This window comes from Nannochloropsis gaditana (genome assembly GCF_000240725.1).
Source record: "Nannochloropsis gaditana CCMP526 unplaced genomic scaffold scaffold049, whole genome shotgun sequence".
Taxonomy (NCBI): Eukaryota; class Eustigmatophyceae; order Eustigmatales; family Monodopsidaceae; genus Microchloropsis; species Microchloropsis gaditana.
The window spans coordinates 21,657-42,283 of NW_005803904.1; the positions used below are offsets into that span (position 1 = coordinate 21,657).

At 53.5% G+C, this 20,627-nt stretch overlaps 8 protein-coding genes across 8 annotated transcripts; 3 read left to right on the plus strand and 5 right to left on the minus strand.

Annotated features, from left to right (window-relative positions):
• Positions 1-293: 293 nt before the first annotated feature.
• On the minus strand, positions 294-1,598 carry NGA_0334800 (uncharacterized protein; the record flags this gene model as incomplete). Its single annotated transcript, XM_005856065.1, has 1 exon — positions 294-1,598. One exon carries the CDS (start codon positions 1,596-1,598, stop codon positions 294-296), a length of 1,305 nt encoding a protein of 434 aa, XP_005856127.1.
• Positions 1,599-3,000: 1,402 nt separating this feature from the next.
• NGA_0332700 (uncharacterized protein) lies at positions 3,001-3,879 on the plus strand (the record flags this gene model as incomplete). The annotated part of the gene is made up of 1 exon (XM_005856045.1): positions 3,001-3,879. The coding sequence occupies one exon, from the start codon at positions 3,001-3,003 to the stop codon at positions 3,877-3,879; it is 879 nt and encodes a 292-aa protein (XP_005856107.1).
• Positions 3,880-4,001: 122 nt separating this feature from the next.
• On the minus strand, positions 4,002-6,077 carry ARGC (N-acetyl-gamma-glutamyl-phosphate/N-acetyl-gamma-aminoadipyl-phosphate reductase). Its single transcript, XM_005856050.1, has 5 exons — positions 5,940-6,077; positions 5,637-5,870; positions 5,061-5,480; positions 4,526-4,909; positions 4,002-4,337 (listed from the first exon to the last, which is right to left on the minus strand). Exons 1-5 carry the CDS (start codon positions 6,057-6,059, stop codon positions 4,248-4,250), a joined length of 1,248 nt encoding a protein of 415 aa, XP_005856112.1. The 5' UTR covers positions 6,060-6,077; the 3' UTR covers positions 4,002-4,247.
• Positions 6,078-7,603: 1,526 nt separating this feature from the next.
• CCNB (cyclin B) lies at positions 7,604-8,744 on the minus strand (the record flags this gene model as incomplete). The annotated part of the gene is made up of 3 exons (XM_005856060.1): positions 7,604-8,425; positions 8,512-8,604; positions 8,718-8,744. 3 exons carry the CDS (start codon positions 8,742-8,744, stop codon positions 7,604-7,606), a joined length of 942 nt encoding a protein of 313 aa, XP_005856122.1.
• A 1,504-nt stretch (positions 8,745-10,248) lies between these two features.
• NGA_0332400 (s-adenosylmethionine mitochondrial carrier protein) lies at positions 10,249-11,535 on the plus strand (the record flags this gene model as incomplete). Its single annotated transcript, XM_005856042.1, has 4 exons — positions 10,249-10,313; positions 10,592-10,899; positions 11,068-11,459; positions 11,521-11,535. Exons 1-4 carry the CDS (start codon positions 10,279-10,281, stop codon positions 11,533-11,535), a joined length of 750 nt encoding a protein of 249 aa, XP_005856104.1. The 5' UTR covers positions 10,249-10,278.
• A 111-nt stretch (positions 11,536-11,646) lies between these two features.
• On the minus strand, positions 11,647-13,889 carry NGA_0333300 (atpase family aaa domain-containing protein 3). The gene is made up of 2 exons (XM_005856051.1): positions 13,711-13,889; positions 11,647-13,572 (listed from the first exon to the last, which is right to left on the minus strand). The coding sequence occupies exon 2, from the start codon at positions 13,570-13,572 to the stop codon at positions 11,923-11,925; it is 1,650 nt and encodes a 549-aa protein (XP_005856113.1). The 5' UTR covers positions 13,711-13,889; the 3' UTR covers positions 11,647-11,922.
• Positions 13,890-17,952: 4,063 nt separating this feature from the next.
• ACP5 (tartrate-resistant acid phosphatase type 5) lies at positions 17,953-19,675 on the minus strand (the record flags this gene model as incomplete). The annotated part of the gene is made up of 4 exons (XM_005856067.1): positions 19,506-19,675; positions 19,257-19,359; positions 18,162-19,090; positions 17,953-18,030 (listed from the first exon to the last, which is right to left on the minus strand). The coding sequence occupies exons 1-4, from the start codon at positions 19,605-19,607 to the stop codon at positions 17,953-17,955; spliced, it is 1,212 nt and encodes a 403-aa protein (XP_005856129.1). The 5' UTR covers positions 19,608-19,675.
• Positions 19,676-19,971: 296 nt separating this feature from the next.
• NGA_0332000 (uncharacterized protein) lies at positions 19,972-20,586 on the plus strand (the record flags this gene model as incomplete). The annotated part of the gene is made up of 1 exon (XM_005856038.1): positions 19,972-20,586. One exon carries the CDS (start codon positions 19,972-19,974, stop codon positions 20,584-20,586), a length of 615 nt encoding a protein of 204 aa, XP_005856100.1.
• Positions 20,587-20,627: the final 41 nt, after the last annotated feature.

Consider the following 20,627-nt stretch of genomic DNA (forward strand, 5'->3'; position numbering starts at 1 on the left):
GAATCTTTACTGCTGTCAACGCTCAAAGGATATTAATTATGTCCATCTCGCGGCAGCCATTTCACTGTATCTCGCCATGTATGTGTATGTATACCTCTAACGCTGACAGTATGTCTCAGGACACGAGGACGACGAAATGGGGATGCCATTATGTTCAGTCGGTCTTTCCGGTCGTCACGATGTTGTCGTTTAGGATTCCCATTTTCAAACCCATCACATGGCGCTCTTGTTCCCACACTCGCATTTTTGTTCCCCGTCCTGCCCACAACGAGAGACTGTCAATCATCGTAGGCTCATTTCACGTTCTTAGATCGTTTTCGTTGCCGTTGTCGCTCGCTTGTTCGCGTCTGTTGCACCTCCTCACCTTCACGATCAGTCGACCCACCCGTCGCCGTCACGGGCCTGGCGGCGGAGGAGGAGTGCAAAGTCTCCACATTCTCCTTCTGTCCGCGTGGCTCCCTTTCCACCCCTCCAGAGATGGTACTTTCGGAATCGGATCGCCCCGACCGCGCATGTGAGGCGCAGCCCGGCAGTGGAGCCCAGTATTTCTCCTTCTTGGAGTCAAAGAACTCCCGCCATTCCGGCCAGTGCTCCCGACGGATGTAGGACAAGGGCGTAGCCCCCCGGCAGTCCACGACGCGGATAAGTGAAGGGTCCTGGTCCATTATGGCGGACACGCAGTCGAAGACTGGGACCTTGGCCCAGCAGGCGTCGTGCAAGGGAGTGCGGCCCAGGTCGTCGCACATGTGGACTCGGCCCCCGTTCTCGAGGAGGAACCGCAGAGTCTCGGCCTGGCCGCGCCGGCAGGATATGTGCACGATACTCTCCCCAAAACGATTGCAAGCGTCCATCTGTCGCCCCGCCGCGGCCATATCCCGCAGGCTCCCCAGATCCCCCGTCCTGACCGCCGTGACAAGGGGGATGTCGTAGTCCGTCACTTGCTTGGCGGTGGGCGGGCGGAAGAAGGCCTGTGTCTTGGCGAGCAGTGGGGATGTTTCGTAACCCCTTTCTTGGAGAATGCCCCACAAAAAGTCCTGCGGGGAGGCCTCGTTGTTCAACAACGCCGGCTCCGAGGCGGGCCTTGTCATTTTTTTGCGCGGACGCTTGCAGCCGGCGCCGCTTGGGGGGGAGCATGACAAAGGAATGACGCCCAGGGTGTCCATACTATCGCTGTCAAATATTTGCTGCTGGTGTCGTTGAAGCACCATGTCTACGCCCCAAGTGGTCGTATTTTTGCTGGCCTGCTCCCATTCTTCCATTGCGAGCAACCTGCCTTTCTCCTCCACGTCACCCGTGCCGGAACCCCTATCCGCCGACGCGGTATGGCTGGGAGAGACGGTGACCGCGTCGTCGTTACTAGCGTTGTTCAGAAGCTCTCGGCAGTGCTCAGGTTCTGACGAGAGAGTGCTCGCCTTGTCAGCTCCGAAGAAACTGTCAGTGCTGGCGCTGTGCGATATCCTGTTCCCTGCCACACCATGAACAGGGCTCATTGCCGCCTCCGGAGATAAGGCTCCAGACGTGTTGCTCGACTGAGACTGAGCCATATTGGTGTCTTGAGCCTCCGAGGGCCAGGAGGACGCCGTTTCGCATGCAGTCATAGTGACTCACGGGACACAACGGCAGGCAACCTGGTCAGAAAGTCTTGGACTTGGAAAAGACAAACTAGGTGACCGTGGAATGGCAGCAAGTCGTCTCGTTTCCTCCCTTGTCCCCGGCTAAGCGGCAAAAAGCTGTGTTCTGTGGGACTGAAAGGAGATAGGCGACCAAAAATGTGAGCTGGCGAGCCGTGTCAGACATGAGTTCAGCCATCAGCGCGACATGTGGCGCGTAAATGCACATTCGCACTGTTTCGGGAACAGAGCTACCGTCGCATAGGCTCAATAGGGTTGCATTTCAGTTGTTGCATGCAAAAACACATAATGTGCCTGCTAGGTGCCTGAACCGGTCGGGCACAAGTGCGACGACTGCCCCGTCGCACGGTCGCTACGTCAGTCTCACCACGCAAAGTTTCAGGAGAAAAAATTGGGCTTGAAAAGTCATACGAGTTACTGAATGCATGCGATCATGGAAATTTGTCAGCAGCAGACGGGGAAAGTGTCAATATGAGCCACTTTCACTCAGTCCCTGTTCCGAGGTAAACAAGTCTTCGGTAAAGGGCGCAAAATGCAGTTGAATGTCACGAGACACATCTTTTCGTTTCATGAAATGTACAGATTCATGGCACGAGGTGCCATTGGTAGCTGTCTAAGAAGTGAGAATGAGGGAAAGGAAGGGACTGCGTGGCCGAGTAAGCAAGACACCTACGCAGAGAGCTTTGGAGTATGGGGAGTGAAAGAGCGACTCATCGGATTAGGTGGTGTGTCAGAGCTTGCTTGCGGATACTTCGCTGTTGCAGGCCCTCAAACATGTGGTTTCTACACGCCGGAAGTCCGAAAAATGAAAGACTGAGCAAGAATACGTCAATTATTGTTTACCACGCACCTGCATGCTTTGTCGAAATCCTGTGTTGGACTTAACGAGGCCCCAACTTCATTACACGATCCCAGGGAAAAAGACCCGTGCTTGCTGACGTTGCACCGCCGATGACACATTTTGAACCGTCCATTCAACCGTTACGCCGCCCCAGCACGAGAAACATCATGCGAGCGGCTCTACATAGCCTTTGTATGTGCCGGCACTCTGGAAAAATCTTGTGTGGACTGATTACACTTTGATTCAATCATACGTGACAGGGTGATGTCGCTTGCGCCTTGGCCCAAGCGGCGGCCTGATGGATCCTTTGAAGCCTCCAAACTACCGATCTTTGAAAGGAGCGCGACTTTCAGCGGGAGGAAGCGTGCGAGGTCAGCAAGCGAGACGGAGCAGCAACAATATGATAGCAGTTGCCCTCTTCAAAATGATGTGTCATCGGAGCATCTTTCGGATGTAGTTGCTGCTATTTTGCTTTTAATCCAACGCTTCTACCAGGGAACTAGCACGAACGATTCTCGGAGGCTGAAAATGGAAAACTGTCCTGTAGTCCTGCAACATCAGCTCTACACGGTCCTAGACGATCATACGTCCGTTGACGTCGAACTCGAGGACTTAAAGACGAGCAATCATGTGCGCCTATTTCGTCTCCTTACTTTGCGGCGCGACATTGGTGTGCTCCTCACCTCCACTTACAAAGCTCGCGTTCAGGCCGCCTTTGCAGCGTTCGCTCAACAAGAGGGAACACGAGGACGGGATGAGAATATCACAGAATCAATATGCAACAGTGTGACTGAGAGAGAAGAAGATGGAAACGACAAGAGATCCAGAAACAGCAGCGTGCAGGCCTCCAAGCTCTCGGCGCGACACATGGCCCTCGTCTCCGATTTCTTCCTGAAGACCGTGGACCGAGTCACGAATATAAGTATGACACAACACCAGCTAGAGAGTCTGTGGGGAGAGTACACGCAGAGTATTTCCCACTCCCAAGCGCCCGCTTGCCCTAGATCAAGCATGTCCGCCGGCCCTGGTAAAAGGCGAGCTGCTCCTTCCCTGCTTCCGAGCATCGATGAAGTCACACGCGTTCTCATTCATTATGGTTTTCTCGCGCGGCGTGTCGATGCTGTGTACGAAGGACCTGCATATTGGTTCTCAGCCCCCGAACTCGGAAGTGTGACCGCCTCCCTGCCTCGCGGCCGCAAGGCCATCCTGGCGGCCCTGGCACGGTCGCGGTATAAGGAACTTTCGGAGCAGAACTTGGGGGCTTTGCGGCTTAAGGGGACAGCGCTCTCGCTCTCTTTTCATATGGCGGATCTGGTTGGGAGTGGGGAGGTTTTGGCCGTACCCACAGCCTCTGGAATGTTTTTAAGATTGCCCGCGCGAACGGCGTCCGGCGCCACTGGAAGATGACGTGAAGGCCATTGATCCAAGAAACATGCCGGCGCAATTTTGAAAATTATCTTGTGAAAGAAAATCTAGTCAAATGAATATCAAATTAGATAGTACCCAGAAGGTAACTGAAATTTTGTCCATCTTAAACTATAGAGGCAAATTGCTTCCTTTGCTCTTCCGAGATACAGGCACCAAAAATGCCGATCTGGCGTAGATTAATCCTCTGTGCGCTCCATTTCCTTTCTGACTTGAAAGACTCTGATAGCCCTCGTTTCGAGTAGCAGCTATCATGTACGCTGCCTCCACATAATAGTTGGAGTTGGCGAAGATGGGCTAGAGCCACCGGGCTTGGGAGAGACAGTGACCATGAGAAAGTCGGGTCGACACTAGGGGAACATGGGCGGAGAGAGGAGACCGGTCGTCTCCGGGTACCCAAACATGACATTGAAGTTCTGGACGGCCTGACCTGAGGCCCCCTGGGGAAGTGACACAAAGTATGAGTGAATGTGTTGACATTCGAGGGCTCAATTGCTGAGGAGGAAGCGCGCTGGGCCGTACAGGGGGCTAAACGTCCGCCACTTTGAGCGTTGAAAATAGGGAGAGTATTGACGCGAAAGGCCTGTAAGCTCCATCGCAGCTTTCACCCACGCGAGTCGCCTCTTACCTTAACCAAGTTGTCTATCGCGCTGACGATGATGGCCCGCCCCGGGACGCGGTCCGCGAAGACGTTGATGAAGCAGTGGTTGCTTCCCCGCACGTGCCGGGTTTCGGGCACCTTGCTGCCCTCCAGTACATGCACAAAAGGCTCCTGTGCGTACAGACCCTGCAAGTGCGCCTTCAAATCTGCGGCTGTCTTACCTGGGGCGGTTTTCACGTAGATGGACTCGAGGATCCCGCGTGACATGGGCATCAAGTGCGGCGTGAAGTTGATGACCACCTCCTTGCCGCCTGCCGCCTCCCGGAGGCCCTGCTCGATCTCGGGAGCGTGTCGGTGGGAAGCGATTCCGTAGGCAGAGATCCCATCCGTTACTTCGCAGTAGAGAATGTTCTGGGGTGTGGAAAAACGGGAGCATCCACCATGCGGTTGGGGGTGACGCGGCTGGTCGATACGGCGCGCTATCCTCACCACCCCACTCGCGCTTAGTGAATCCTCCCTTTAGCTTCTTCGCGCCATGTGTACCCTATAACTCCCTTCCTACCTGCTTCAGGGAGCGCCCCGCGCCTGTCGTGCCTGACTTGGCGTCGATGATGATGTCTTCCTGGGAGACCAGGCCGCTCCGCAGGAGCGGCACGAGCGGGAGCTGGGCCGCGGTAGGATAGCAGCCAGGATTGGCCACCAGCCGGCAAGCTTTTACCTGATCTCGGCTAAACTCTGTGATGGCATAGACGGCCTCTTTCTGGAGCTCGGGGGCCTTGTGCTCGCCCCCGTACCACTCCTTGTACACCTCAATGTCCGCGAGCCTGAAGTCGGCGGATAGGTCCACCACCTTAACGCTGGGCGGCAACGAGGCGATCACCAGCTGGGTTGTGGCGTGTGGGAGGCAGCAGAAGATGACATCGACCTCCTGGCCCCACTTCTCGGGAGACATGTCCTCGAATTTGCTGAGCCTGGGGAGATCCTGGGTCGAACACAGGGACGGACGTATTCGATTTCAGTCTTTCGTCTAAACACTGTCTGACTTTAGGCGCTATAGGATTAAACCACGCCTCTTGCTCCACCTTGTTTTCGTCACGACTCTTCATCGAGATGAAGCGCAGCTTTCAGTGAGACGCACCTTCACGTAGCTGAACTGCGGAAAGACCTCGCTGAAAGCCAGGCCTGCCGAGCGATCCGCCGTAAGGTATTTGATTTTGGCATATGGATGCTGCAGAAGGATGCGCATCAATTCCGCACCCGTGTACCCAGAAGCACCCAAAATGCCGACCCTCGCGCTGGGCACCGATGACCCCCCTCTGGCGGCGGACAAGGTCGTTGTACGACCTCGTCGAGGGTTGAGATCACAGGTCGTCTGCATGGATGGTGTAATACATCATAGCGTCAAATGTGCACGCGGTAAGAAGCCCGATTCATCACTCACCAATGCCTTGGTGCGTCCAAAGGGGCTAGCGCTAAATTGAAGGAGGAAAGCCTGTGCGGAGGCCACCAGAAGGCAGAAGCAGCTCACTGTTCTCGACAACGACGCAACGTTGTGCAACATATTTTTTGCTTCCTCCTGCGATATGAATGGAAATCAAAGTACTCAGTGTCAAGCTTGCGTCCATACGTGGATTTTCAGGAATTTGTCGCGGGACACGATGGGGTGGGGCGTAGGAGATGCTCTTCGCTGCTTCCAGGCATTTGGCGACTTCATGGAACCCACATTTGTAGAAATGTCAAGAGGGGCTGGCTTGATTTATGATACAGGTGGGTATGATACGGTTGCATCTCGCACTGTGAGATCGCGGCATGCGTGTTCATTTCTCCGTCTGACTCCGAGCAGGAAGGGGCTTGAATTGAACGAGAAGCCAAGTATCTTACATATCAAATTGATCGCTGTGCGTCCCATCGCTTGAAAGCGTAGCTTCGACAGTCATATACATTTGATGTGTACATATATACACTTTCACTGAACAGGCAGCAGAGAAGTTGTATGTGGGTGGGTGACACTTTCCGAACGCGAGGCAATAAAATACAAGCGGTAATATGGACACACAAAGAATAGACACGGCGAGTGATCATGCTCAGAAAACCCTATCAGGAGGTGACGGGGCAGCGAGCGCGAAGCAACCCAGCGTTGTCAGGCATGATGGTCCTCTTGTATGTATAGACCGTGGCCAATCTGCTCTTCCCGAGCAAGGCTACGAGTTTTTAATGGAGACGCTTGGATGTGATTTGGGGAGCGAGCTCCTGGGGTCCAGCAAGGAGGAGTACGGGGCACGATGGCTGAGAGAAGTACGATTGCGCTTTCAAGAGCGGAGATACGAGAAGACTTGGGAGACGTTTTTGGAGAATGGGGGCAAGTGCGGCGGGCGGTGCACATACTGGGCCATCCTGCAGGTTCCTTCGGACAGATCATTTGACCTTCACGTCCACCCGTGCTTTGAGGTCCTCCACGTCCTTCGCGGAAGGCTTTACGAGAGGCGCATGCTCGGCCCCCCTCTATCCCTAGCAGAGGAGGAAGGCAAGCCAGTTCGGGAGATGGCGCCTGTGGACCTATCTGGGCTGTGCCCGCCTCCCGACTTCCGGGATGGTGTCTTCCAGGAGGACACGATCAACGTGAACGAGATGGGCAGCGTCCATCAAAGCTGGACAGGCGAGGAGGGCTGCATCATTTTACTACTATGGGCCGGAGGGCATTGCTTTATTGATGGGGCTTGTTTGCCGCAGGGCTATGAAAAGGGTGGATGCTGTACAGAGAGCGTGAAGGATTGAAATTTCCCCGTCTGAATCTGGTACCCGGCTTGCGATGTAGCGGGACAAGGGTGAAAACGGGCGAAATGCAAAAAATGAAGCAAAGCGAAGCAAACTTTGACGATCTCCATCCTTTTTGGGGGGGGAGCCCTATGTCGTCTTATAGGAGGGCGCATTTCCTTCCTGCGTCCTAAAAATAAAATGCAACGGACGACTTTACAGCAAACTCAGTTGGACGCTCAGACATCGAACTGTCGTCAAAGACAGTCTAGAAGGCGTTGGGCATGTCGGGCAGGCTCTGTGGGCCGCTTTGTCCACTTCCCCCTTCCTCCCCTTCCTATCCCCCCCCCTTTACACCACTCCCGTCAACTCCAGAGATGAGACCATCATGAACTTAGCCGCTCCGTACTTCTTGCGGATGGCCTGCAGGGTCTGGGACCTGGAGTTCAGCCACGGTGAAAGGACGCGCAGGCAAGGAAGGAGAGCGTCCTCGCTGTACTTGGTGTAGTGGTTCAAGGTGGGCGACCAGGATCGCATTCCGCAGTTTTTCCGTGCCAGGTAAACGGCGGCGGCGGCGACCATGGAGGGCAGGAAGCAGAGGACGTCCACCTCTTGCAGTGTGCGCTCCGCGATGTAGGAGGCGAGGAAGTAGAGCTTGTTGTCCGCGTGGCCCGCCTTGAGGAAGCGGACCAGGAAGCAGTGGGTGGTGCAGACTGTGACCTGAAACTTGAGCGTGGCCAGCATGAAGGCCTCCATATCGATGATCTGCTTCCGCGTATAGGCGGCGTCAGTCATGTAGACTAGCTCCTTCACCTCCGGGGGGTAGATCTCTTCGTATTTGCAGGCGATCAGAAAGGCGGTCACCCCCACGAGCTGGAGCTTGGGCCGAGGCACCTGCTTCCGGTCCAGGAAGCGGTCGATGAGATTGACCGTGAGGTAGAGCGTCTCGGGACAGCACTTGAATTTGTAGTGTACCTCCACCAGCCAGTCAACCAGGATGGCGCGCATCCGTACATTTATGTAAGGCTGCTTCTTCATGTAGCCCGGGTCATAGCCTGGGCGGCACTCCTTTTCCCGGTAGTGCGAGTACTGAGACTCGACGTAGTCCACACAGGCCAGGGGGTTGGAGGCATCCAACGCGTCGATGTCGTCCACCCCCAGGCCCAGTACGGGCTGCGGAAGAGGATGAGAGAGGGAAGGTAGACAGTCCAAGGGTGAGCTTATAGTCCACAAGGGAAAGTCTGCACAAGTTCACGTACCCGCGCAGTGGAATACTTGAGGGTCATGCCCTGGAGGTCCTCGATGATGGCGCCCAGAGCCTCCTGGGACTCCGCCTGGATTGCTTCCTGAGGCTGTCAGGACGACGATAATTTGCGTTAGCATTCACTCGTCCACATGTTCCGTATATTTTCCCATCCATATACCATACGCACGGCTCCCACCTCGGTCACTTTTGCGTACTCACCATCTCTGAAGCCTCCTCGATGTGCATGTCGATTTCTTCTACCTCCTGAATTAAGTCCATGTCATCCACTGCTTCTTCCCGCCGTTTGCCGTCCATATCTGATTTCTGCAGTGCTGGAAGAGGTTGTTCGTAAAGCACGGGTGGCGGCGCCACCGAAGCCAAGCCAACACTGGAGGTTGCGCCTGGAAGGGGCCCCTCTCCGGCCGCTGCAGTTGCCCACATGGCGCGTGTCATAGGTTTGCTGGTATTATGCTGTCCCGGCTTTCCCGAAGGCGCGCCTCTGTTGTTGGTAATGTCGCCAAGTGCACGCCTGGAGGCACCCGAGGCAAGGCCGCTGCGAGTAGAGACGCCGGGCTTGATCAACGGACCAAGGCAATCTGGTCCTTGGGGTCCGTCGTCTGTTGCCAGCGCCTCATGCTCGTGCGAGGACGAATGCTTGCCATGAAATGTGGCAGCTTCACTGCGTGTAGCATGCATAGCTGATGTTTCTGCGTGTAGCGGGTAGAGATCGAATTCGCTTGAGTCAACGACCACGACTGTCATAGTCTTGTCGACTCGCGGAAGTGGCAACGACCACTCTGCAAGATCGTTTAGTTGATGAAGCGGGAGGAAAAAGGCTGACTAAAATACGACAGCGCAAGCATGCTATTGGCGTGCAGCAATCAAACATTACTTTCGATGAACAGATTATTGCGGTCATTCCATGCCTTCACGGACCATGGAGTTGTTGACTTTCTTTTTTGCGGATCGAGCGGGGATGGGTCGGTCAGACATGGACGTTGCACAATGAAGACACAGCCAAACATTTTCATCGCAGTTCCCGAGCAATCACCGCCAAGTACCACAAAAACCAATCGATGCAGCGCTCTCTCACCACCTCATGTCCACTCCTGCGTGTTTTACGCGCGGGGCGGGCAGCCAGGACGGTGATGGCACCCAGAGGCCGGGGCCGTTACCGTTGAAATTCGTATCGCTCCTTTGGCGGCAAAGCCCGCTCGAGCCTGTGGGAGACCGGGGGCCACGGGCACGGACCGGCATCGAGGTCGGGCAATCGCGGTGGGAAATCGGCTTGTATAGTTAAATTGTAATGTTGAGCGTCTTTTTTTCCTGCGGCTGTCATGACAGCAGCTCAACATTGGTATGATGCGGCGTTCTGTTTCTTTGGTAGCTTGTCGACCTCCCCTCCCCCTACTGTTGCCCTCAAGACTCATAGCCCATTTTCTGAAATCCAAATACACTCTAATCAGGATTGCACGGAAGATATGTCGATAAATAAGGATGGTACATCTCCTGCCGTACCAGTGTACTCTTTTTTTACGAACTGTCTGGTACGTGATAGACCACTTGGTATTTGTGAGTGACTCGGCAGTAGAGTTTGGGTGTTCCTTCAAGCTTATGATTGACTACTTTTTGATGATTCGTGAAAACAAAATGAGAAATATCTTGGGGAAATTCAAGCTGAAAGGTCGCCTTGGAAATGGGAAAAAATTTTATGCACTTGAAGTATGTACTCATTACTATTGCTTCTCAGGCTGGCGGTGCAGCGGGAACGGCCGTCGACATGTCATTATTCCCGCTCGACACAATTAAAACAAGGTAAGCGGATGGTACATGTAGAAAATTGTGGATTTCCAAGTGGAGAATCCGAAAAAAATTGTTGAAAGACACCACCACGAGAAATCGCTGGTGGAGGTCTTGGGACATCACGACAGAAGTCGTCACATCCAGTGGGGCAAAATAGTGATATTTGAAACCATTCACTTACATTTCTGAGTGATTCTATGTATATTTAGAGAGGCTAAAGCTATAATGCTAGTCTCAAGGCGGAGCCAACCACTTCAGTTCGTAAAATGACATTTCTACCCGTGCTACAGGCTCCAAGCTTCGGAGGGATTCTGGAAGGCTGGAGGATTTCGTGGGGTTTACAAAGGGCTTGGAGCAGCCGCAGCGGGATCAGCTCCAGGCGCTGCTCTCTTCTTTTCCATTTATGAAACAATCAAAATTGAGGCAGAGCCGTTAGTATCTGATCGCCTCGCGCCACTGGTGCACATGGTGGCAGCCTCTGTGGGGGAGACGGGTGCTTGTCTTATCCGGGTGCCGACCGAGAATGTGAAACAAAATTTGCAAGCAGGTAGATACAATACAAATGCGGAGGCGTTACGGACGATCTGGAAGCAGGAGGGTGTGATGGGCTTCTACAAAGGCTTCCTTTCTACGGTTTTTCGAGAGGTAACGCGAGCCAGATGATACAGGGTCAAAATGGGAAGGAGCAGTGTGCACCTCTTCTCTTTCCAGACATGCGTACGACTAATCCTTTCAAAAGCCATAGGTGTGTTTGTTTCCTTACCAGACCTGGCACAAATCCAAGTTTTCACGAATTTCCGGGGGAATTTCTGCCTCTGTATCCCGCAGATCCCCTTTTCGTTCCTCCAATTTCCCATGTACGAGGCAGCCAAAGCTTTCTGGGCGCAAGAGCAAGGGAGGCCCGTGTCGCCTCTCCAAGCGGCGGCGTGTGGATCCGTAGCCGGGGCAGTCGCCGCCGCAGTCACTACCCCTCTGGACGTGATTAAGACGCGCCTCATTTTAGAAAAGGACATGCAGGGTCGGAAATATCACGGCATCGTCGACGTGTTCCGACGCGTGGTCGCGGAGGAGGGGCCCATGACGCTCTTCGCCGGGGTCGCCCCAAGGGTGATGTGGATCACGATTGGCGGTTTCGTTTATTTTGGAGCCTACGAGGAGGTGCGGCGCTTGCTTTCTCCTGTCTTCCCTCCTCCTCATCCGCATTTTCCCGATGCCTCAGCCTCTGGAAAAGTAGGAATCTTGTAAACTAGTGGGTGCGGCGCCGGCTTTCAATCTGGACGCCCGTAGAGGAACATGACAGCAAAGCAAACTCATAGCATGCTTGTACCCCTCGTCCGGACTTATCCTTAGGGATGCTTATTTTCGTTCTTATTTGGTCCCAAACGCCCCCGACACGCGATATTACCGCTTACAAGTTGGCCACTATGGCGTGCGAAGCCTTTCCGTCCAAGGCATAACTTCAGGTCAAACCTAACGACTTCAGAATCTTTGCCATCCCCTCCCCTGCGCCCTTGGATCCTGCTTCTGCAGGCTCCCTCCGCCAAAACACCTTTTCTCTGGGACTTCGGGCTCTCATCCCACAAATTACGCACAGCAAACTTCCCACTCTCCTCCTTCCCTACTACTTTGAAGATGGCCCCTCCCCGTCCGTGACCAGAGCCTCCCACGCCTTCCCCTCAACTTCGGGACCCCCCGGCAGGGACGCCTCGAACCAGTCTTTCTTTTTCCTCTTGGACGCCAGGTGTTGCTCCAGCACCCGCAGGAACAGTTCCTTGTCCAAAGTTGCTGTTCCTTCTCTCGCTCCATATGCTGCTGCCTGCCACGCTATCGCCAACTTTGAGATCTCTCGGCCCGAGAACCCAACAGTGACCTTCGCTGCGTATTTCACCTCCTCCTCTCCGATCCCCTCCACCGTTATGGGCCGCGCCTTGGTCGATGGTGGGTTGAGGACGTATTTTTCCAGGTAGATGGTGACCATCTCCAGCCGCTCTTCCTCCCCCGGGAGATTGAAGTCGACCATCTCGTCGATGCGGTCGTTGATAGCCCAGTCGAACTGCTCGGGCTGGTTCGAGGCGAAGACTACCATGAACTTGTCGCTGGCTTCCCCTGTCCGGTACAGGAAGGCATTCAAGGCATTCCTGAGCTCCTCAGACATATGCTCCGTGCTGCGTCGGCGCAAAAAGGCGTCTGCTTCGTCCACAAAGAGGAGCACGCCCTTCCGTGTGGTGCCCGCCCAGTCGAAGACCTTGTGGATCTCCGTCACTGCCTCCTTGCCCAAGGGCGCAACGTCTCCGCCTGTCAGGATCGCATAGTCCAGACCGGAGTTGGCGGCCAAGCCCTTGGCAAAGAGGGTCTTGCCTGTCCCCGGGGGGCCGTGCAGGAGCAAGTTCCGGAAGGGAGCCCCGTTCGCCTTGGTATTGGCCGTGGAGATGGCCACGCGCGTCAGCCGCTCCGTCAGGCCCTTCTCCAGCACCACCCCTTTGAGCGCGTCCTCTGCCTTGGTGGTGGTGAGGAGCCGGCGGAGGGAGGGTACAGGATTCCGCAGCACCTGGAGGGCGGTGCGGCGAGAGGTGTCCCGGACCAGGGAGGGCTTACCCAGCCGCGCCTCGATGTAGCGCCCTGCCACCCCAGTCGATGTCTTGGCCGCGTAGACCCCCAGAGCTACAGCCGAGAGCGTCACCGCCGCGGAGGTCAAGCGCTCTTTGTCGGTCAGGAACTCCTGCAGGCCCTTCCCCAACTCGGTGCTCGCGAGTTTGATCCCTTCCAGGACGGTTTCTCGGTACTCTTTCGCCTCGGCCCGCGCCTGTGCCACCCGTAAGTCGTGGTTCTGCCGCTCCTGCTTGATCCGTCCCTCTGTCTCGGCTTTCACCCGCGCCAGTTCCGTCTGCTGCCGGAGCTCCGCCTCGTACTCGAGCGTCTTGCGCTTGATAGCCTCCTGCTTGGCAAGGTACTCTTCCTGCTTCCGAAGCTCTTCTTCTTTCCGATACTTCTCTGCGTTCAGCTGATCCACGTACCGCTTACGCTCCAGCTGGTCCCTGTACTCGGCCCTCCGCTTTTCGTGCTCTGTCTGCGAGTCCAAGGTCTTGCGGGCTTCTTCTCCTTCCTTCTGGGCACGCTGGATCTCCAAACTCTTCACGTGTGCCTCATACTCTGTACGTCTCGCCTCCGCCTCCCGTTGTTTGCTAACTTCTTGTAGCTCGATCAATTTTAGGGCCTCGCGAGCATTTGTGGACTTGTCGAGCTCCTTGGCGGCTTTGGCAGCGCTGCGCATCGGGTAGAGTGATGGAAGAAAATACATATCACACGAATACCATATGAGTATGGCGTGAAAATAAAGATTGGGGCAGAGTTTAGACAATCGTTTCCACCATCTGGAATAGAATACAATTTCTCCACCATACCCCCCTACCGTTCGAGTCCTGACGGGTCGAAGAGGCCCGAGCCTTTTCCCCCGCCTTTGTTGCCTCGAGAGCTACTGCTGTCTCCCTCATCATCCTCCGCTCCCCCCAAGGCCTGCGCCAGCGCTTTTTCCCCCGCCGTATCCGGCTTTTTGGGGAAAATTCCGCTGAACATAAGCCTGTGGGTGTCGTCGTTGCGGAGTTCGGTGCGTAGGGGCACAATGAGAATGCGTTCCTGCGGACAGTCGCGCTCTTCCACGATTCAAGCCCATTACTTATCAAATCAAGCGCTCGTCTGCATTATTTTCTTCGTGTGTTGCGCTTTCAACCTGTAGAACGAGCTTTTGCGCGCTCCAAAAAAGGCTCTTGTAGCTAGATAACGTATGAATTACTATGGACTACCTTCCTGCATGCTATGCCGAGATACTTCAGCCGTGATACCAATTAAAACTTCCCATTAGCACATCTAGCAATAAAGTACTGTGTTGTACACACTAAGGGATGCGAAACTTCTTTATGGCGTCCAGAAAACAAAGTTGGAAGGCGAGAATATTTGTTGGAGGGTCTCAGTGAAAGTGACGAAGCGAGAGGAAGAGCTTATGTCCGTCCGATGCATGTGACGTCACGCAAAAGTGGTAGAGAGGCAATGGCCTCGTCTGGAGTGCAGGGATAGTTTGATTGCTCCTGCAGTGTTGATGCTTTTTAAATCCGACTTGGACTTTGTTTAAATACGGGTAATTTTGTGCCTCTCAAATTTCATCGTTAACCTTTTCTGATGAGAGTCGCACTCTGGTGGCGCCGTATGCAATTTTCAATTAATTTCGGAAATCCATGCGTCAACAACATACCCTTCTTACATGCATATCTTTCCGATACAAGACTGTCTGTGTACAGCGGTGCTTTTCTTGGAAGTCGGATGATACAGGTCGGAATTTCCGCCGAAACATATATAATTTTCTCCAGGCGGCTCGAAGGAAATCTCTTACATGGAAATTTACAAGAGCTTTGTGTCGGGTAGGGCGTATCGCCATCCCTTTGATTAAACCCACATCTAATATCAATTCATGAAGTGTTTCGCAGTGTCTTATGGAAGGCGTCGCATTGTAGACACGCTAATTGCAACGCTCAAACGCCCCTCGCGTTTCACAAGTCGTTCTTGAGACAAATATGTAATTCTGACGTTCTCTCCATTGACGAAAGAGATAGAACGAATTTAATGTTAGCCATACATTTAGCGAGAATTGCAGTCTGCCCCTCCTCCGTTGATTGTGCGTTTCTCGCACAATCCAATTTTTGTGAAGACCGAGCAGATCGCCCCCAGTCGTCACGTCAACATGGAAAGATACTCTTAGAGGGCCGCTGTGCACCACAAAGCGCCGCACATTTATAAGCTTCATCCCAATTCTACATCTTCCATGCCCTGGAAACTTCTTGGTCTTACCGTGGAGGTTGTGACAGGCCAGCTTCCTGACCGTCCATGTCTTCTTTTCCAGCCCCCTTCCGTCTTAAAATGACTCCAGTAACCCCATTAGTGACAGATGCTTCAAGCCTGCCACCGCTCCTTGAAATCCAGCATTATAATCCACACTGACCTCAGTGTGTTTGTAGTCCCGACAGTCGTCTAAATACATATCCTTTTCGTCAGGCCCTCCCACGAGGGCCCCGTACAGCGTATTAGCCGAGGGCGTGGTGTCGCAAATGCAGCCATATCTCCCACAAGACGCGGCCCTGTGGTGGATTGCTTTTGGAAAGGTAGAACCAAAGCCTACCACGTACGAGAAATTTCCGTTGTCCCCCAACATGTAATGAATCTGAGAACGCGCGAACGCCCGGTACGGCCCGGGACTCAGACCCATGTCTGCCGCCAGCAGGGCCAAAAAAGCCGTGTTGGCCGCCCATCGAAGCGGGCCCCAGGTCAAGTAGTATGTCAGACCTCTGGGCGTGCGCTTGATGGCGGTCGCACTCGACGCTTGAGGCAGCCAGTCGGCCAGGTAGGACGCGAAGACCTTCGCGTGCTTCGTGTCCCTCGTCAGCTGATACAAGAGTAAGTAGACGCCCGCATCCTTGCTATCCCATCCAAAAGCCCCCATGTTATCGCTTTTATTGAAAATTTCGGCTAAATTAAGGGCTTGAGACAGATACGACGCGCACCCGGTCGCTTTATGGAGCCAGGCCGCGGCCCATGCCAGCTCGTCTCTGTATCCACTCGACTCGTAGTAAGGCGACGATAGGGTAAACTTCCTCGGGTGCGCCATGGCGGCCTCGAAAAGCTGCTGCGCATGCAGCAGCAGCGTGTGGGCGTAGACTGGGTCGCGATGCTGGAACGCCAGAAACCCGGCCGCCATCGCGGCAGCTGCGTCCGCTAGGGGTTCGGTGCCTGGGACGGAGGCGTTGACCAGCAAAGCAGGACGGGGCTTGCTCTCAAACTCCGGGCGACCCCAGTACCGATGCTCGACTTTGCCATCCCCAACTTGAACGTACAGCGCGTCCGGGCCCACGTGCGCTTTAAGTAGCCAGTCAAGGGGCCATTTGACCGTCGCAAGCATATGCCCCAGTTCTCCCGCCTCCGTGTAGGCGTCCTCATATTCTAAAAGACCCCATATTAACACTGTTGTAGACGAGGCAAGAGGCCATCCAAATATGAGGTAGTCTCCCGCATCGTAGTAACCTCCACTCAATTCCACATCGCTATCGAACCCGTCCGCGATATTCGAGTCTCGCCGCCAGGGGATGCGATTGTCTGAGGGAAGCTTGCCTGCACGCTGCGCTTCATAAAATAGATTGGAGAGATATATCACCTGATTATAATTATATTTCTCGTTGGGAGCTTTCACTTTTTGCTCGGTCGTCTGGACGATACCAGCCGGCTCCAGGTTTGGAGGGGAGGACGGTTTATGTCTTCTTCTTCTGCGGGCTTCGGCCAGCACGATACCGTTTTTGCTTCCTTTTTGGTTGCATTTAATATCCCAACTCCCTCCCATCACTACCACTGCTATTGCCAATCGCAATAATTTCATCTCTTCGCCAGCCGCTGTCAAAGTAGTCGGAGTCTCGGTTGCAGTTCAATTCTTCATTAGAGACCACCGAACACTTTTCCTATAATACAGGGCTAGAGAAGTATATTGATATTTTGAATAATGAATGTCACATGATAACTGCTTCCGTTTCGATATTTTTTCCGGGAGTAGCTCACTGCAAATGTCTCATGTATGCATTGACATCTTCAACTTGCTTTTCGACATCAAAGGGACAGAAAATGATAACCTGCGAGTGGTTCCTATCTATTCGTTATATTTACATGTTGTTGCAAGGCGTGAAAAAGATCGCTATTCCTGTCTTATCGTACCAGCTAGCGCTTGAGGTTGCTAGGCAGTGTGTGCTCGCCTTCGCCAGAATTATAGCTGCAAGTCTCTCCACAGCAGGCGATGACTGAGTTTGACAAACTAAAGATGCCTGGAATGCACAACATCATTGATTTCGAACTTTCACGTATGATGTTCTAACTAGCAATCCACGAAAAACGTGTCGTGTAGATTCGGCCGGCAGCACCTTACCGTAGGCCCGGCAAAGTCGTGTTGACACGAGTCGAGGCTCGAGGCGACGAACGCGTCTGGGCGACATGGCAGGACGTTAAAATGACCGGCTTATGCCGTCCGCAGCCACAGCCTGCCGTCGACCTGCGCCCAGTCGCGTTTCCGTGCGTGAAGCTCGAATCAGATTTCAGCGTCGATGGGTGCCGCGCAGTCAAGTAGCATAGCATTGGACCTCAATCGCACCACACATGTACTTATGGTACGTAGGCCGACATGGCTGACTTCAGTTTGAAAGAACGTTCAAGTTGGGAGGGCCGATAGGTGAAAAATTGAAAGTCATGCTTTTCAATAGGACAGGGAAATTTAATTCCCAAAGGCTTCACGATTAGCGTTTTGTTCCATTTACGATATCACAGTCTCAAAATTGCGTGTGTCGAGGTGGCATCTTCCTTCTCGTTGACATGAAGTGAACCCTCCCGAACACACATTTTTCGTCTACGAAACGAAGCAAGACACCATGTTTTATTTGGCCCACTTGTTTCAACATTTACTTAAGTTGTAATTGACAAATTTGATTTGAGATATTTCCTCGATTTAGATGAAATTGTGAGCGAAACGGACGAGCTTCCTGTTCGTCGACGGACAAGACAATTTATCCTACGAGTACACGACACAGGCAATCATGTCGAATTTCTTGGAGGATCTGATCTATCTCCAATGCTACATCCGGTATCCATAAAGCGTGAATATCGAGACCGGGTACGGCGGACGCGGTGACTTGGTGCAACCGCCTGTCTTCTGGTGTAAACAAATAGCAATACCAATGACATAAGGCCAATCAATCCTAAAAAGATCAGGGCTATGTTTTGGCTTCTCCCGAGTGAACCCCGCTGGTCTGTTACATAAGCTTCCCTGCTGTAGGTGGTCACCTCGACGTTGTCATAACGCCTTCGCCGAACATGGGACCGCGCCCGAGAGGATTTCTGGCCTCGATGAGGCTCAAGCGACTCCTCATTTGAATTCCGGGTCGGACCCTTCTTGCTTTGCATTGAGTCCCCCGTCCTTCCCATTTCATCGTCCTCTATTGTGTCTGCGGGAAGGATGAGCCGCCTCTGCGCTTCCTGTGTGTGCTCAAACACAACGTTCCCCTGGGCGTCAATGGCGCGAGTACACAGCTTCGATTTCGTGATATGATGCGACATGAAACCCAGGCGCACAGCCGCCTCTTTGACATGGGCCGCTTGCGTCACATGGCCCACACTTCCTAGCTTGGCCCCGTTGCCATTCACAAAAAACTGCGTCGGGGTCACTGGGTGGTGCTGCAAGTGCTGGAGGCTGTGGTCGTGGCCAGACATGTACATGTCCACGCGATGCTTACCGAGCAGGGGCAGGAGATGCCTCACCAGCCCTGGCGTGTCGCCATGCTCTCCGGTCGAGAAAACAGGGTGGTGTCCGAAGACAAGGAGCCAGTCTGCCCGACTCCTTGCCAGGGCGCTTTCGAGCCAGGCGTATTGCTGGGCGCGGCGCCTGGTCGTTTCACGAGGCATGTGGAGGGCGCCGTCTGTCTCGGCTTCCTCGGGAACCAGGAGCGGGGTGTCCAGAAATATGAAGTCAATGGTGGTGCCGTCGCCGAGAACTTCATGCAGAAGGTAGTAGGCGGCGGGGAAGATCCATCGACCATCGACGCCGTGCGTGTCGTAGTACTCGAGCTGGGCATCCGGGTTGCTAGAGTGGTAGTCGTGATTGCCGCGGATGGGGTAAAAAGGAACAGGAAATGCCTCGGGGGTAAAAAGATCCCTGAATGTTGTGTTCCAGAGCGGGTCTTCAACACTGGACACGCCATCCGGATAAAATTGGTCTGTTTGGTGTCGGTGACAAGATGAAAATTATGAGCGCACAAAAATGTTGGAATGAGCTATCAATATTCTCCATGGCGCATCAACGCGATAAACGCGTTACTTATAGAAAACTTATGTTAAGACAGACAAAACTCACCACGTACTAAAAAGCGGGGGCCTACTTACCACCACCCAGTAACACGAACGAGGCGTTTATTGCTTCTTTCTCAAGAGCCATTCGCCTCGCCACGGCTTCTGTCTCCATATTACGGAGGCCATGATCTCCGATCTGTGTTATGGGAATATGAAGCAGTGCGTTAAAAAAATTACCGGTGAACTGGAGACCGTAGAAGTTGACTTCTTCCTCTATAGAGCTGGATGTCCCAGCGAGGTGCAGCAGCTTAGCTTAGAGGAGGGATGGGCATTCCATCTTACCGAAAGGAAGTTAAGGCTTGTTGACTCCGTATGTCCTCGGGCCAAGAAGAGCTCACAAATGAGAAGGTGAAGTAGTGAGAAAGTATCGAGATATTGTCGCATTCCCCCCCAATGCGGCTACTCCCGCGTGAGCAATCAAGGGCAAGCAAGGCGCTGAAAGATAAAACCTGCTGGTAATTGAAAAGGTCGCGAGAATGATTTTTTTAGTTTTATGCTACTAAAAAATGGCCTGATTCCTGTTCATTTGAAATACGCAATGATTTTTAAAGAGGTGCAACGAAATAGTCGTCGCTCACAGGAAGTTTGCCTTCGAGTGGTGCTAGGAAGCAGAGTACGTAGGTGAGATTCAAAATAGATGCAGGTACCTCTTCCATCACATCATCCCTCCTTCACTCGTACGCTCTCTTCTCTTCACCTTGTGCTTCTACAGTCTCACGCCTCCAGTGCGACTATCACAGGCCAAAGAATGTGGAAGCGCGCTTCAACGATGAATAAGGCCATCGTGGTGACCAGGTGCGGCAAACTCCATATTTTCCCAGTGTTTTTCCTGACTACCAGGCGTAGTGTCTCGCGCAGCATCAAGGCTTTTTCCTCCTCATCTACTTCTGCCGGTGAGCAGCTTAGATGGGGCGCCATAAAATCCAAAGGTGGCACAAATAACGCCGGCTCTGGTCCCTTTGGCTCAAGTGCTGGTGGCGACTCACGCTTTGTGCGACGAAAACCAGGTCAGGTCGCGCCGGAGACGATACAAGTTGACTTCGGTGAAGCAACAGGTGCCCTTTTTGATCGCATTGAAAAGGGCGTGGCAGGCATGCAAGAGCTCAACGACTTCTTTGTGGTAAATCGACAAAATAAAGTCGAACTGGTGATTGACTTGGGTCCGGGCAAGGGTGCTTTCACCTTGCAAAGAGACTGGGCTCACAATCAGCTGGTCTATCTCTCGCCAGTGTCCGGATGCAACAAGTACGAGTACGAGCAAGCCGGAAGGAGGTGGCTGAGCATTGCCGAGGATAAACACGATCTGACAGGCATTTTGACGCGGGACTTGATCCGGATGTGTGTAGGCTGTCCAGAACTATAACGATCTTAAAACAAGAGGAAGCGAAAGCGTTTTTAGTCGAC